Here is a 16,218-nt window from a genome sequence, read left to right as displayed (position 1 = left end):
CTATCAATTGAGAAGTCCTGTCTAGGCCGAGACTCGCTCAGTACACAACAACACTCATTAGTCTTATCAATATCCCATAGTTGCAATAACACTGACAACGAGGGCGCCGATAGCAATCAATAATGTAGAAATACTGAGACAAATCTTCAATATTGAGTAATCAACATGTACTCAGAACATTAGTTCTCTGTAACTTAACATTATACACATGATAGTTGACCTTTGGTAAAAAGTTGGTAGATAAAGTATCTCTACTTGGCAATTCTCACTGATCGCACGCAGGATATTACAGTAAATAAGGTGGGACCCGTGGATCTGAGCCTGACTACCTAGACCTCACAGTGGGTGGAAGATGCACCAAGCCGGATTAAGGATAAGTACCCCAAGCTTGTAGCAAACACTCCTCGATATGAACCCAAATACCTTGTTAGCATTTGTTTCGTGCACCAACATATTGATTGCCTTGATTTAAGGTTCCTACTTATCACTGACCTTAAATCTATCACAATCGGACTTTTCTAAATCAACGTTCTTCATCTGATAGCTGGCTTCCATATTTACATTTCCCACACTGACTACTTTACATTTTTCCACAATAAATTTCACCAGACCATCAGAAAAGTTTGTTTAGGTCTTCCCATAATTTTTCCGAGTTCTTGTCTCAATGAAGAGTTTGATATATCCAACTCTACATACACTGAGTGAATAAAGGATATGACCTGAATAGTGTAAAAAGTGTGTGTATGTTAGAGAGTATATAGTGTGTACCTGCGCTAGTATGTCTAGTGAGTGTACTTTGCGCGTGGTGTTCTTTAAGGAAGTGAAGTGTCAATACGCGTATACTTGTGCATGTTGGGTTGCTGCAGTTTCTTCCTTTCTTATGTTCTTAAATCCTTAAGTAAAATTAGGTGGCAAATTGGGTTCGAACCTGTGTGTTGGTTGTGGAGGGAAGTAGCCAAGTCAGTCTGTTGCTGCTGCACCTCCGCCAGCGCCTCCCTCATGCTGATGCTGTCTGCTGTGTTTTCTTGAGAGAGTTGCGACACTGTTGACGACGTCTCGTTCACCTTCGACGATATGCTCACCAAGTTCTCCTCCAAGGCTGGAAAAATATAAACTTATCTGTTGCCTCTTTTTTCCACAAATATAAATGTAATATATGGCGATATAAACCGAGTCATAATCGATTTTACAAGACAAAAATAACATGAAGCTAATAGCTTGCTTGAACTTTCTTTCTCAACATGTTTAGTATGACTTGCATTTACATGAACAATAACAGGTGAACATTTAAGGATGCAAAGGCCGTACCAAGTGACGGGGACTTCACGGGAACGCCTGACGACACACTACACAATGATGATCTCAGCTAATAACATCTTACTGTGTTGTATATCGCTGCAGTTACCTCCATTCTTATGTTCTTATCTGTATATTCTTAAGAGAAAAACTGTGACGCAGTATTTACAATACCATGATAACATAGGAACACTAAAACAAATGAACTAGTAAATTTTAACGATAAATAAATAATCTGAAACCGAAATTGGTAGTTATAAAAATACGAACGAGGATATATGTGCGTGCGTGTGTGTGTGTGTGTGTGTGTGTGTGTGTGTGTGTAATAAAATAAATAATAATAATAATTAACGGTTTATTGAAAGAGCTTGGCAGCCAGAAGGCTGAAAATACACAGTTACATATTTGGGGAATGGCACTAGCGTAGCTAGGGGGGCGGGGGGCGGCACTTTTGGGGGGCGGCACTTTTCGGTGAAGGATCACGAGATGCTGAATTGCCATACGACATTGAATTGAGGAGAGAAATGTTTTCTTCGCTGGACAGAGTGATCCAAGAAATAACTGAGATTTCAACAGCTTCATGAACTTGCTGAGAAATATGCCTTCCTTACCCCATTGAATCTTTTGGATGATAAATATGAGTGTCAAGTAGATCACGATCACGACGAGATTGATAAAGAGGAGTTCCTCGTTGAGAGAAAAGGACTTCAGCATTTTGTTGCTGTTGCTGCTATAACTATTAAAGACAGAATACAGACGTGGAAAGAAGGCCCCCTTGAACTTTTGCAGTTTATTCAAAAGTATAACCTTGGGAACTCGGTTCCAAATATAGTAATAATGCTGAGGATTTTCCTCACAATTGCTGTTAGTGTTGCTACCTGTGAGAGGAGTTTTTCGAAACTAAAACTGATCAAGAATTACTTAAGATTTACTATGAGCACCTAGCGGTTGAGAAATCTTGCCATACTGTCTATAGAGCGACAATTGACAGAAGAAATAGTTTTTGACAATGTCATTGAAGAATTTGCCAACAAAAAAACAAGAAAAGTTACTTTGTAGAAAGTTGTAGTTTTCATTTCAGAAATAAAGATGGTCCTAATTTTTTACACTTTTTTTACTTTTTTCCCTATCCTATATGTCGTTTTTGCTTTTTGTTTAACTGTTACTTATAAAGTTTAAGTATGTTTGGAGTGTATTTAAAGCATACTATATTTGAGTATGTGAAAGTACAGTAATATTATAATGGTACACAAACTATTTAATATATATATATATATATGAGTGAGTCACTGTGCAATATGTATTTTTTGTGGGGGCACGGGGGGGCGCAAACTCAAGGGGCGGGCACACACTCTAGCTACGCCACTGGATGGGTTTCGAATTACAAATAATATACAAGTAACATAAGTGATACAAATAAGATATATAATAACTAGATGGGGTAAAGCTCAAACTACAGTGCATTTCAACATAGTGTCAGTGCAAGGAGTAGTGTTTACTGGGAGTGAATGCACTGGTTTATTACAAGTTATTGATAATTTTTACAATGGTTGGTACTGGGCTGTTCTTATAGCGATCAGTTCGTGCACGTATGGGCTGGATGCGGTTGTGGTGTCGAACAGCAATTCTCGGGCTTGGGATCTCAGGTGGTAGAAGGAGCCGGTGTCGAGGATGGTGTAGAAGCTTCTTACCAAATTTGCAGATGAGGTCGTGGTGATGGTCAGTGAGAGTCGAAAGGGTCAGTGTGTTGAGCGCTTCTTGATATGTGGAGTAGGAAGGGGAGAGAATAATCTTGCATGCCCTCTTTTGCACTTTTTCTAGGTGTTCACGTTGTGTGGCATTTAGGGAGGAAGACCAGGTGGGGGAGGCATAGGTGAGCTTGGGAAGTATGAATGTTGTGTAAACACTGAGGAGCTCGGGTGCAGGAACTCCGAGGGACTTGAGTCGGCGGAGGAGGTGGAGACGGAAACTGGAGGATTTGACAACTTCACTGACGTGTGGTTTCCAATTTAGTTTGTTGTCTATGGTGACGCCGAGGAGCTTCGTGGAATCTACAACCTGGAGTGTGTTCGGACCTAGAGTAATGGAAGGAGGTGGGACAATGTCGGAGAAGAGGTTGATGTGCATAACCATGGTCTTGGTATGGTTGATGGTGACATGGTTGTTGGTGGCCCAGTTTTGGAGACTGTTCAATAAATCCTGAAGGGCGGTATAGTTGGGAGCAGAATTGTTGACGCTGATCCCAATGGTGGAGTCGTCGACATATTTCCAGCGAGCAGGGGTTTCTCTTAGGGCATCATTGATGAGCATAAGGAAGCAGAGTGGTCCCATCTTGGTGCCTTGGGGGACGCCACAGGTGAGTGACTGAAAGGTGGAGACAGCCCCTCGGAAGCGTACAGCTTGGCGTCGGTCACTGAGGAAGTCTGTAAGCCATGGTATAAGACTTCTCCGAAGCCCGAGGTCAATAGCTTTGTTGATGATTATATTGTGGTCGACTAGGTCGAATGCTTTAGTGAAATCAATGAAGGCGACAGCTACAGACGTTTTTCGTTTCTCGAGATGGCGGTATATGTAATCGAGAAAGCTGACAAGACAGTGAGTGGTGGAGGAAGTTTTCATGTTGCCAAATTGCTGAGGGTCTACGACTCCTGCAATATCAGCATAAACCCAGTCGAACACAAAACTTTCACAGATTAGGCTGGGTATTGGGGGGATTGCAATAGGTCGTAGCTGATTTAAGGATTGTGGGCTGGTTGACTTGGGCACTGGTGATACACAAGAGGTCTTCCAGTCAGCTGGGCATCTGGCTTGACAGAGAGAAGCATTGATGATGGAGCATAGGGGTTTAGCAAGCTCCGGAGAGAACTCCTTGAAGAGTTTCATTGGTAAGTCAATGGGGGTGGTAGAGCGTTTTAATTTTAGTTTGTCCAGGCGTTTTGCTACTTCAAATTCTTCTACTAAGTCAGTGGGAAGGGGGGCTGGTAGGTAAGCAGGGAGAGTGGTTGTGTCAAGCCGGGGAAGCGTCTGGCATATAGTAGCGAAATGGTTATTTGTTTGCTCAGCTGAGTCAACATTAGTGAGATGGCTAAGGAAGGGGAGGGGGTGTGTCTTATTGTTTAGTGCGTGAGTGCGTGTGTGCGTGCGTGCGTGCGTGTACAGTATAAGGTTTACCTTGGCATGAGGTAGTGGAGATTCCAACCCCGTGCTTCAGTTGGCTGACCAGTTCCATAATCGCCAGCTGGTTGACGAAGAGGCTTGCTCGAACTTCGTGACCATCTGACTGGATATAAGAGGTACCTGTGTCGACCGTGTTAATGCTTGTGGTTGGAGTGAAGAGGAGGGTGAGGGCGAGGGTAATAAGTAACAGGAGCGCCATGGTCTTTGTCACTGGCAGTAGAGAGAGGGACTGATGCTGGACAGTGGGCTGTGGCTCCTCTTATACTCTACGATAAGTGAACGCGTACATGAACGTACATGTGTTTATGGCACATACACACACACACACACACACACACACACACACACACACACACACAGGCTCTTTCATGGTTAGTAAACAGATCCGTTGGGATGCTGAGATCGAGGAGGAAAGGAGACGAACATTCCTACAGACCTACACGTCCTCGGTGAAGGCAACTCACCCTCTCGCTGCTAATGGACTGATTTGACGCCACAATCTTAACCCTCCTCATAAGATGTTAATGAGTTACACTATTAAGTTAGGTTAAGTTAGGTTAGGTTAGGTTAAGTTCAGTAAGGTGAATTTATTTAGCTAATGATAATAATATATGTATCATATATCCTACACAACTTTGGAGATGTGTGTGTGTATGTGCGAGTCGACCTGTGGTGTATTGGTCAGCATCTTTGCCTTGCAAGTGAGTGGACCTTGGTTCGATCCCCGCATCAGAGGCTTCTGAAAAAAATTAAGGCTCATGGTATCGAGGGGAAAGTTTTAAATTGGATAAAATCATGGCTCACCGATAGAACGCAGAGGGTCAGCGTAGATGGTGTTAAATCTGAGTGGGGCCGTGTAACCAGTGGGGTTCCCCAGGGGTCAGTACTAGGCCCACTCTTGTTCATAATCTACATAAACGATTTAGATACAGGGATCAGCAGTGACATAAGGAAGTTTGCGGATGACACCAAAATAGGGCGGCAAATTAATTCAGGGCAAGATGCAAATGCATTACAGGAGGATCTAAATAAACTGCAGGGGTGGTCTGAAAAACGGCAAATGAAATTCAACACCAGCAAGTGCAGCGTACTTAATATTGGAAGAACAAATACTTATAATGTATACAGCCTTAACAACATCAACCTAGAGAAGTCGACTTGTGAAAGAGACCTCGGGGTAATTGTAAGCCCGGACCTACGGCCTAGAAAACAGTGCGTTAATGTTCGAAATAAGGCAAACAGAGTATTGGGTTTTATATCTAGACGTGTAAGTAACAGGAGTGCAGAGGTCTGATTGCAACTATATCTCGCGCTAGTTAGGCCGCACCTCGATTATGCGGTTCAGTTCTGGTGCCCCTATTATAGAATGGTATAAATTCACTAGAGTCGGTGCAGCGAAGAATGACGAAAATGATTCCGGGACTTAGAAACCCTCCATATCAGGATAGGTTAAAGAAACTTAACTTGCATTCCCTAGAAAGACGAAGAGTGCGGGGAGATATGATAGAAGTATTTAAGTGGGTGAAAGGAATCAATAAAGGGGATATAGATAAAGTTCTTATAATATCCGAGCAGGATAGGACTCGGAGCAACGGATTCAAGTTGGATAAGTTTAGGTTTAGGAGGGAGATAGGAAGAAACTGGTTCACAAATAGGGTGGTGGACGAGTGGAACAAGTTTAGCAACTTTGTAGTAAGTGCGGGAACTCTGGAAAGTTTCAAAAGGAGGCTAGATAGATTCATGGATGATAGAGAGTGGTAGTAATTCTCGATAGGAGCTGCCATGCACAGGCCAACAGGCCTATTGCAGACTCCTTATGTTCTTATGTTCTTAACTATGGGCAAGTTTCTTTACGTCATTTGCCTCTGTCTACCCAGCAGTAATTGGGGGGACCTGGATGTTAATAGATTTGCCGATCGTATTCTGGAGAAGTGGTTAGCCAGTGCAGTTAGCGAGTTGTCCGGTCGTCTCGGACTATTCCTGGACACCGGGTCATGCAACTCGTTAACTTAGGGTGTGGTTGTTGTGTTGGCAACAGCTTCTACACCTTAAACAAATTCACGCCATCCTCGAATTCGAGGGGCTTCCATTATTATGTGTGTGTGAAGGTAGACTATATAAAACACTTCTTTACACTTCACAGGCGAATTGGGAATATAACAGATCACAATACAAGAGGACTCCTATATACCTTACCTTACCTTACCTTACCTAACCTGACCTAACGCATCCTGTCTTGACCTGACCTGACCTGACCTAACCTAACCTGACCTCGCCGGTTATTTCATTGAAAGAAAGAGAAATATAGAGGAAAACACACACACACACACACACACACACACGAGCGCCAATGTGGCGCCTGGGAGAAGCAACCATCTTTGTTTTTGTGAGTATTTTTCTCATCTGCGACATGGATGTATGTATTACCAACGTGGCGCCTGGGCGTTGCAACAAGTGTTGTTGTTGTTGAGGTGTGTGCGTTAGGGCATTTTTCAACCTCCTGCCTTCGTCTTATAGCACCCGGTAGAGCCATTCCTTCTCTCCCCTCTACCATTTAGAACCATTCTACACACAAAACATAAGAACGCAAGAATGGAGAAAACTGTAGCCGGCCTTTTGGCTCATAGTGGGCAGTCCCGTTTACACCAAACCCTTATCAGCTTGTCTAATTTAAAACCACTCAACCAAAAACTCGAAGCAAACATCTCCTGTACACTTTATCCACTCATGAAGGACATGCGCAACACATGAACAGACAGAGGGTCGACTTAACCAGTGAGTGACGTCATACGATCTTATGGTAATACAAACAAGACGGACGTTGTTGACACAGTTGCACCGGGGAGAGCGGGAGGGAAGAGACAGAGAAAGAGAGAGGGTAGAGGAAGGAAGGAGGAGGAGAAGAAAGAGAGAATGAGAAAATGAGATAGAGACACAGATGGTCGAGGAACGAGAGAGATAGAGGGGGAGGAAAAAGAATAAAAAGAGAGAGATGGTCAAGGAAAGATGAAGAGGGGAGGGAGACAAATTAAAAATGAAAGGGAGGGAGAAGGACAGAGTGAGGGACCGTAGAAGAAGGGGGAGGGATTATAATGCTCTAATACCAAAACAAATCTTATATGAAACGGTAAACTTAACCATAAATAATATATATATTACCCATTAACTTATAGCCATAAAAGATCTTTATTTATCACAAACTTAAGTTCCTATATAAGGCTTAATGGACCGTCACACACACACACACACACAGTGCTACTTTGCTGTCACTCGGAATCGAGTATGACGATCTTCCAGCTATAATATAATGATACGAGTTATTAGGGACGTCACCTTCGTTGGTGAGTTCTGAGGTTACTAGAGAGGCCGATACGGGACCGGCAGGGTCGTCCACAGATGTTTCACGTGTGGAGGGCTACATCTAGTGCAGGAGGGGAAGCGGCACTGTCTTCTCGGCGATGGCGCTTGTCTGCCGTGGTATACAGTCGAGCTAACTCGAAAGTATTGTCACCTCGCGCGGTGCTCCTCCAAGCGTTACAGTGTGGAGTAATCGTCTCCCAGGTTTGTCTTAAGACTATCCTTATACCTTTTCCTTTGTCCGCCCAAATTACGTTTATCCTGTGTGTACACGAGATGAACATTTATGCCTGTAACTAGGTGATTATCATCGTTGGTTTGTTGAATTAGATGGCCAGTGACCTATGGGGGAAGTGATCACACCGATGATGTCAAACTATTAGGAATGAACGTACAATACCAGTTAGTATTAATGGTAAAGTCGTCGCCTTAATAGAGGTGTGTGTGTGTGTGTGTGTGTGTGTGTTATTAACGGGTTGGTGCCAGTACAGTGCAAGGATCATCACCCCACTTGTTCCGAGCCATTGATCTCATCAGTACCGGGAGCGCTGATGGTAGAAAGGTACCGCTCTTGAGTAGCAAGCAAGATGCCACAGGTTCGATTCCCGGGCCGGTGGAAAAGTTGTTTGGACATACTTCCTAACCCCATTGGTCCCTGTTCACCTAGCAGTAAAGTAGGTACCTGGAGTAAGTCGAAAATTGCGAATTCGTATTCAGGGAAAGTTGTTGGAGCTTCCAATAACTTGACATAAAACCAATGACTCTTCAGGATTCTACGCCCTTGACTCATGAGACATAAAGGCAAGCATGAACTTAGCATGCTTCACTGTTGGACGCTGTAAACGCTTCTGCGCTTCATCTTACACAAGGATGTAAGGGGGTGCCCGCCTGTCCTCCAGGTCGTGACACAAAGGTCCCACCAGACTCCTGGCCAAGACAAGATTTACAGCCAGGTATAAGATTTACCTAAGATGAGTTTCAGTATGATATCAAGTTGGGTGTTTTTGTTTTTTCGTGATAAAACATTGTAATCTGAGCGTCCAGTTGCTAACGTATCTTCCTTAACGAGAGGTTCCCTGGCAGATGGAGTGAATATATTGTGCCTACCTCCTGGCTCCCTACGGCCTCCTGATACTACCCCCTTACACTTCTTGTAAGGGGGTATATACGATTATGCCTTAGAGACCCTTAATCGCTATCACTGGAACACTTAGTGCAGTACAAGGTTAACCGACGGAATCCGCACAAGGTGAACCGACGGGATCAGTATAAAGTTACCCGTCGGAATCAAAAGATTGACGAAGGTTATGCTAAGTGACTCGCGGACTGAGGAGCAGTATCGGGTGAAGGGTGTGTTGCCGTCCACTAACTGCTTGAGGTCTCGAGAACAACACACAAAACCACGACTCTGATACAGGTATGAGTGTCATATACCCGGTTTTATAATTATATTTACAGATATGTGATCACTGTTGTCAGCTGAGTCTGTTTTAATGTCTTGAAAGTTAGATCCTTCAACGTCACTACACAACAATATATATAGAAACTTCGAGGCACAAAACACACACACACACACACACACACACACACACACACACACACACACACACTTTCATCATCAACTCGAGACTCCAGTGAAAAACTAAAAAGTCAAAATTAAATCACTATTATCATAATAATTGTCTCTCACAGATGGTGGCAGTAACAACTCTACACTTGAGGCAATATCGTGTACCTACTCGGGAGTCGTCGACCTTAGGAAACTCTGGTATGAGATGGGTATTTTTTAACGACGAATTCTTACGCCAAGTCTAATAGGTAATATAACCCAACTTGTTAACTACGTCGTAATTTCCCCAAACGAGCATAAACATCAATTACATTAAAGAACTACTTGACCTAAATTATTCGTGGTGCAGAGAGACACTTGACCAATATAAGTATGGTGTAATACATGTACTTACTACTGAAGACACATGAGCATCAAAACATCAACAGCAGCAGTGAGAGGCATTTCTTCCCCTGTAACAATGACCACACAACCGCTGCACAGTTTACAACTCATCACGTAGAATACTGAACGTTCATAAAAATACTGGGCTGGATAAAAATACTGGGCGCCAATAAAATAAATTACCTAGCATTAAAAACAATTACTGGGCGTCAATGAAAAACAATACCGGGCGGGAAAAAAATACTGGGCGCAAATAAAAAATTACCGGGAGTTAATCAAAAATTACTGGTAGCTAAAAAAAATTCTGGGAGTAAAAAAAATGGCTTTAAAAAAAGAGGAAAGGCTTTACTTATTTTCTTGATACATATCAATAATCTACAGTCCATAGTTTTGGGGATGTTGTGACTTGTCGCTCATACAGTTATCATTCATAAATGTTGGTTCTCGACCATCATGTATTGTCCGGTTAAATTGGTGTCCATATTGCTCTTTTCATATAGATTGCCATGTTGAAGATGGTACTGTAAGTTGACATCTCTTAACAGTGTATGATGTCCGTCCTTACTACTCACAACATTAAGGAAAGGCGAAGTTGACAAGTTAACATAACGAGTGAATATTTTAGGGATTGAAATACGTGGATGCAACAAGTAAGGAGCACTCAGAGGAATCACTGTTATCGTGACACAAATTTAAGGGATCACCAGAAGAATCATCGCCTCAGCTTATTTCACCTAAAGATTAAACCACCCTAAAACTATTTTGGGAGGATGAGGTTAGGTTAGGATATGTTAGGTTAGATTTAGGTTAGGATAGAATAGGTTTAGGTTAGATTAAGTTAGCATTAAGGTAGTTATGAAAGGGATAAGATTATAATGCCAACCGAGTCATTTAATGAAATTTATATTATAAACGACTGATTAATATAGTTAATTGGGTACATTGCATAACAAGAATAACAAATGTACAATTATCAATATTACCTGATTATTCTTACTTTAAACATTAAATACACATACTATAATATACAACAACATAAAAACCTGATAGAAATGGCAGTTCAGGGCGCATGTCGAGGCTGCGATGGCCAACCACAAGGAACCAGGGATTACCGCCGTAGTCCACAACCAGCAAACCATCACAACACCACCAGCAGTAGTCCTTAATATAATCCTTCGTCCACACCCCGGCAGAAAAGGATCACCGTTGGCCAGAAAGAGACTGAGCTTATAAGGCAGACACGCTTGCCTTGATACCTCGGTCTCATAGTCGGATGGGAAACTGGTTCTGATCGGTGCTCACTGGTGTCGAGTAGGTTCGTGAAGCAGTTTCTTCTCCTGGAACGCTGTAAAGTTTCAAAGGGAGGATGGATAGATTCATGGATGATAGTGTGTGGTAGTAACTCTCGACAGGAGCTGCCATGCACAGGCCAATCGGCCTATTGCAGACTCCTTATTTTCTTATGTTCTTATGTTGTTAATCATAGACATTTCAAGCATAAGGATAGTCCGAGTACATTTTGGTACCTACATCGTACACAGAGCTCAATTATTGTATTTGTATGATCATACGTCTTGTTAGGCTGTCGCTAGCGGCCAGCTGCCCCTCCTCACTTTAGAGACATTCAAGTTTCAGCCTTACTGACATTTGCCAACAGTATTTTGACGCGAGTTTTTATATCAAGTCATTTTCTAATATTTTTCATGTTTGGTAAGTTGATCGATATTATTCCGAATTTAGTCGGCAAGATATTAAACACGTCATACTGGGTTCCCACATGAAACGATGTACAGTCCCCGTCATTAGCGCGTTTACAGGGGCTCGTCAAATAAACATTCAACAAATTATTACATTGAGATATTTGTTTAATATTGTTTTACTTTGATTCCATTGTAGGTTTACTATTGCCAGTAAATAAACACAGGGCTGCCACACAGCATAAAACCTGACGAGCCCCCTATAAATGCAATATTGAAGGGGACTATACATTGTTACTTCAAAACATTCAACTATGAAACTGGATTCACACATTAGAGATGTTGAACAAACTTTGAAAAAAATGATTCGATGGCCACTTTGATAAACACATTTTATTATTTTGATATAACATCAATTCCAATTCTCTTCATAAGTGACCCCATCCCTGATCTGTCAGTGATAATGATCACAGTAAGCACTTTATACAACCTAATACATGTGGTTGGTAACACTGTACTGGCCTAGTTAACAGACATGTTAACTCCTTACATCATGTTATACCAGTTCAATAAAATCTTAATAACAAAAGGCAGATATTGGTATGCAAAACTTTATTGGTCAAGATAATGAGAACTGTAATAGTGAAGATAACAGAGGGCATAACATACACCTGTGATATTAAAAATACTGATTTATTGTACAAAACTCAAAATCACACGTACTGTACTGTACTGTACTGTACTGTACTGTATATTGAGTGTATGTGTGCCCAGTGTCCACTCATCTCTGTAAGAGTGAGGAAAGAGACAACTGCCTGGTAGGACATCTTGACTCTACAAGATAAACCGCCATACCCAACAGGGACCACAGAGTCACAAGGGAACCTCAACTAACCTATGGACCTGGTGTGTTATATCTTATATTGGCTGATGCTCACATATAAAATTATAAGTATATTCACAATTAACATCATTCCATCCGTATTCACCTTCCTTATACCTTAGGTGGACACAGTCTTCATTTCCACCGTAGTCATTAGGTTCGCTTTCACTCCACAATGATGACCTCAAATTGATGGGTTTACTTGATACGTCATGCCAGACTCCCTCTGTAGCCAGGTCAGACCCACCCAGCCACAAGTGTTCACCAACTACAAGGAAAACAAACATCAACACTATAAAATATTACAGCAGGATTTAAAAATAATTATGAAAAAGTTGGACAGTTACAAATAACAGACACTCAGGGCAGACAACAATCACCTTGAAACAATTTAATTATGAGGAAGACCGCCTGCCAAAATGTATTTTCATTAGAACTCGGAGTCCTTTGTCCCGCCTGTCCTCGAGATGCTGTCAAAAATAAGACTAATCTTTATGGACCTTCAACATGACAGTAGAGTTTCTTTGTGATAAAACTATAACATGAAGAGGTCTCTCCTGAGCTTATGTCATTTTCTTGTCCACTACACAGCGTCGACAGCACACAAGCCAGATGGTTTGATTACATTTCATTTGTCATTCTTAACCTTTGTGTGATCTTGATATTGACCTTTTGTCCCAAAACACCGTACGATGGCTGGCCTGTCATACAACACAAGTTGAATTATCCCCAAGAGGTCACAAGGTATGGACCAAATACAGTTATAAGTTCTATGTGATCATTTATTTTCACTAGTCACGTCTTCTACTGGTGGTTCTTAATAACCTGTGCACCAGATTTCATTAATCAGTCATCAAAGGTTCACAAAGTATTGTCCGACTTAATTAAACTATCAACCAGCTGAAGCTGTACCAATAATTTTAGTCAACAGTTCAGCGTACTTATATAATTCTGGTTATACAATAAAGGTAAAATATTAGAACCTTCGGTTCTTAAGTAAATTTACTCGGTAGCTCTTTATATTTGGAGTACAACCTCCGGTATATAACATATAACACTTTTCCACGAGTCTAAAATTAAGCCATTCATTCTTTTGTCTATAGTAAACTGCAACGTTATAACAATATATTTCCACGTTTCTTCATCACTTACCGTTAAATGAGTTCAACAGAGAGATGAGAGTGCGAGAGTCTTGAGGGATAGCCAGGTCGCCTCCTTTGTTGTGGCACCAAGTACGGGCGTCGGCCCAGCTGACTTTTTCCTCCAAGTTGACGAGAAGGCACTGACGCTCTAACAGGAAGAAAATCAATAAAACTTATCCAAATATTAATGAGGAAATAAATTATAATTTGGGAAACTACAACAATTAACAATACCATGAAAAGGAAGTTTTACACACACACACACACACACACGAAGTTCCCAAACACTTCCCCGTAATTCACATCGAAAAGTCTCAAATAATATTAGCTAGACTTAATCCTTTAGGAAACAGGGTTATATGACGAACAATAAAACATGGAAGGATGAGCGTATCGTAGGAGAGGTTTTTGGTGAGAGCAGGAGAAAGATTTTGATCTTTTTTGTCAAGTTTTGAGTGGAGGTTTGAGAGGAGAGTTAGAATTTTATTTTGTATTTATTTATTCATTTATTTATTTATCTATTTATTTATTATTTATTTATAATTTTTATTTTTTGAGTTGTTGGGTTGGATTGGTTGTCTATTTTGAGGATATTGTTTGATTTGGTGGTGTATGTTGGGTTTTGTTTGGGGGGCATGTTGGGTTTTTTGTGTTGGGTTATGCATGTTGGGTTTTGTTTGGGGGGCATGTTGGGTTTTGTTTGGGGGGCATGTTGGGTTTTGTTTGGGGGGCATGTTGGGTTTGGGATTTTGGTGAAGGTCGGGTATGTTAGGTTTTGTTTTGGGAGGAGTTGTTAGGTATGGTCAGTGGTTGGATGGGTTAAGCTATTCTATTGGGTGGGGGTTGTTAGTAAAGGTTGTTAGTGTGTGGGTTTTTTTATGCCTAGGTCGCACACGAAAAGCCGCCTCGGACGCAAGGTTAGGTTTTGCTTTGGGAGGTGTTGTTTGGTATGGCTAGTGGTTGGTTGAGTTGAGTGTTTTTGGGGGGGGAGGAAGATTGTTAGTAAGGTCGAGTGTGTTAGGTTTTGCTTTGGGGGTAAAGTTAAAGGCTGGTTGGTTGTGTTGCATTGTTGTTGTTGTTTTTTTATTTATTTATTTATTTATTCACTGATTTATTTTTTTTGGAGGGGGGCTCTTCCTTCGGTGGGTGCTGCTCGCTTGTGTTGCCTGTCCTTTGCGCAGGTGCCTGGCGGATCCCCGTCGTTCCTCCCTTTCTTGGGGTCATCAGGTTACTATACTCTGGCTGTATTGCTAGTATCGAGGGGGTAAGGTGTGTTTGGTCTGTTTAGTATGAAGGGGTTCCTGTTTCTGAGTCTGCGTGGGAGGATGATGTTGTCCAAGTATTCCTGCCATTGAGGTGAGTGGTGAGGAGGGTTTCAATTTGCCTGTTGCCTAATTGTCTCCAGTAAATGTTGAGTGGTGGGATGGAGCTGAGTTCATGTAAGTGTCTGTTTGGGGTGAAGGATGGCCAGTGTGTGTTGTGTAAACCGAAGTGCTTTACTTTGTATGGCTTGTAGTTTCTTGGCGTTTGTTGGTGCAGCTAGCTGTAGTGTGTTGGGTGCGTATGTCAGCAGTAGTCGTATGAGAGCTTTGTATAGGTGTGTTTTGGCTTTGGTTGATGCGAGTGTTTTGTTTGCGATTGCTGCCTTCGTCCTGATGTGATAGACCATGGTTAGGGTGTCGTCGACGGTGAATCCCAGGATTTTGCTTGTTCGTTTGACAGGGATGGGTTTTCGTTTGTCGATGTAAGGGTAAGGTACATGTGGCGGGGTTGTTGTCTGGTGCCGAAGTAAGTGATTTGTGATTTGTTGGGGTTTGTTTGAATTCTCCATAGGAGCTCCCATTGTGTGACTTGTTCGAGCTCCCTGTGTGCTTTGTCTGTGAGGTGGTCTAGTCCTAGTTTGTGTCTGACTAGTTAGGTTACGTCGTCGGAGTATTGTATAGTCAGGGAGTCGATGTTTATGGGGTCAGGCAGGTCGTTTGTGTAGAGAATGTACAGTGTTGAGGACAGGACAGATCCTTGTGGGACCCCTGCGTGCAGTGGAAAGTAGTCCAAGTGTGCGAGGTTAAACTTTATCCCCTTTTGTCTGTCTGTTGGTAAGTTGCATAGGAGTTGCTGTGACCTTTGGGGGAGGTTGAAGTTGGCACATATTTTGTATTTTAGTCCGTCGTGCCACACTGTGTCGAAGGCTTTCTGTACGTCTTTTGTGATCAGTGCTCTCTTGCGTGTTCCTTTGTTCATGTTAGTCATTAAGTTGAGTGCGCCCTGGGTTGAGTGGTGTACTCTGAATCCGAACTTCTTGTAGGACAGTATTTCTTCATCTTCAAGGTGGTACCTTAGTCGTTTGTTATATAGTCTTTCGAATGTTTTGCCTAAGACCTCAAGTATGCTGATAGGCCTGTAGTTTTGTGGGTCTGTTGGGTTTTTGTCTGGTTTCGGGATCATGGTACAGTAGCTGTGACTGTTTAGAAGAGTTTGGGGAAGTAGCCAGTAGCAAGTTGGGTGTTGTAAAGGTAGATAATGGCTTTGAATGTTTCTGGGGGTAGGTGCTTGAGTGTCCTATGTTGCTGTCGCCTGGTGTTTTCTTTTTGATTCTGTCCAGTTCCTGTTTTACTTCTGTTGGGGTGAAAGGTGCAGTGAGGATGTGTTCCTGTGGGAGTGTGGTGGTGTCTGTTATGTTATCTGGTGAGGTTCTTTCGTGTAGTATTGGTG

General features: G+C 42.1%; 2 protein-coding genes across 2 annotated transcripts; both read right to left on the bottom strand.

Annotated features, from left to right (window-relative positions):
* Nucleotides 1-863: 863 nt before the first annotated feature.
* On the bottom strand, nucleotides 864-4,716 carry LOC121870738. The gene is made up of 2 exons (XM_042372681.1): nucleotides 4,468-4,716; nucleotides 864-1,099 (listed from the first exon to the last, which is right to left on the bottom strand). The coding sequence occupies exons 1-2, from the start codon at nucleotides 4,670-4,672 to the stop codon at nucleotides 879-881; spliced, it is 426 nt and encodes a 141-aa protein (XP_042228615.1). The 5' UTR covers nucleotides 4,673-4,716; the 3' UTR covers nucleotides 864-878.
* Nucleotides 4,717-11,854: 7,138 nt separating this feature from the next.
* Nucleotides 11,855-15,349, bottom strand: LOC121870737 (tetranectin-like). Its single transcript, XM_042372680.1, has 3 exons — nucleotides 15,007-15,349; nucleotides 13,517-13,678; nucleotides 11,855-12,632 (listed from the first exon to the last, which is right to left on the bottom strand). Exons 1-3 carry the CDS (start codon nucleotides 15,347-15,349, stop codon nucleotides 12,400-12,402), a joined length of 738 nt encoding a protein of 245 aa, XP_042228614.1. The 3' UTR covers nucleotides 11,855-12,399.
* Nucleotides 15,350-16,218: the final 869 nt, after the last annotated feature.

Source organism: Homarus americanus, unplaced genomic scaffold (genome assembly GCF_018991925.1).
Source record: "Homarus americanus isolate GMGI-L3 unplaced genomic scaffold, GMGI_Hamer_2.0 scaffold45443, whole genome shotgun sequence".
In the NCBI taxonomy this organism is placed as follows: Eukaryota; Metazoa; Arthropoda; class Malacostraca; order Decapoda; family Nephropidae; genus Homarus; species Homarus americanus.
This window is presented reverse-complemented; position numbering and strand designations above follow the sequence as displayed.

Bases quoted from the DNA above. Each gene is read 5' to 3' on its own strand.
- LOC121870738 (XM_042372681.1), bottom strand. From the start codon at position 4,672: ATGGCGCTCCTGTTACTTATTACCCTCGCCCTCACCCTCCTCTTCACT. The intron at 1,100-4,467 runs GTAAACCTTATA...ATATTTTTCCAG, and splicing joins CTCCACTACCTCATGCCAAG to CCTTGGAGGAGAACTTGGTG.
- LOC121870737 (XM_042372680.1), bottom strand. From the start codon at position 15,349: ATGGGAGCTCCTATGGAGAATTCAAACAAACCCCAACAAATCACAAAT. The intron at 13,679-15,006 runs GTAAAGCACTTC...TATTTGGATAAG, and splicing joins GAAACTACAAGCCATACAAA to TTTTATTGATTTTCTTCCTG. The intron at 12,633-13,516 runs GTAAGTGATGAA...TTTTCCTTGTAG, and splicing joins TCTGTTGAACTCATTTAACG to TTGGTGAACACTTGTGGCTG.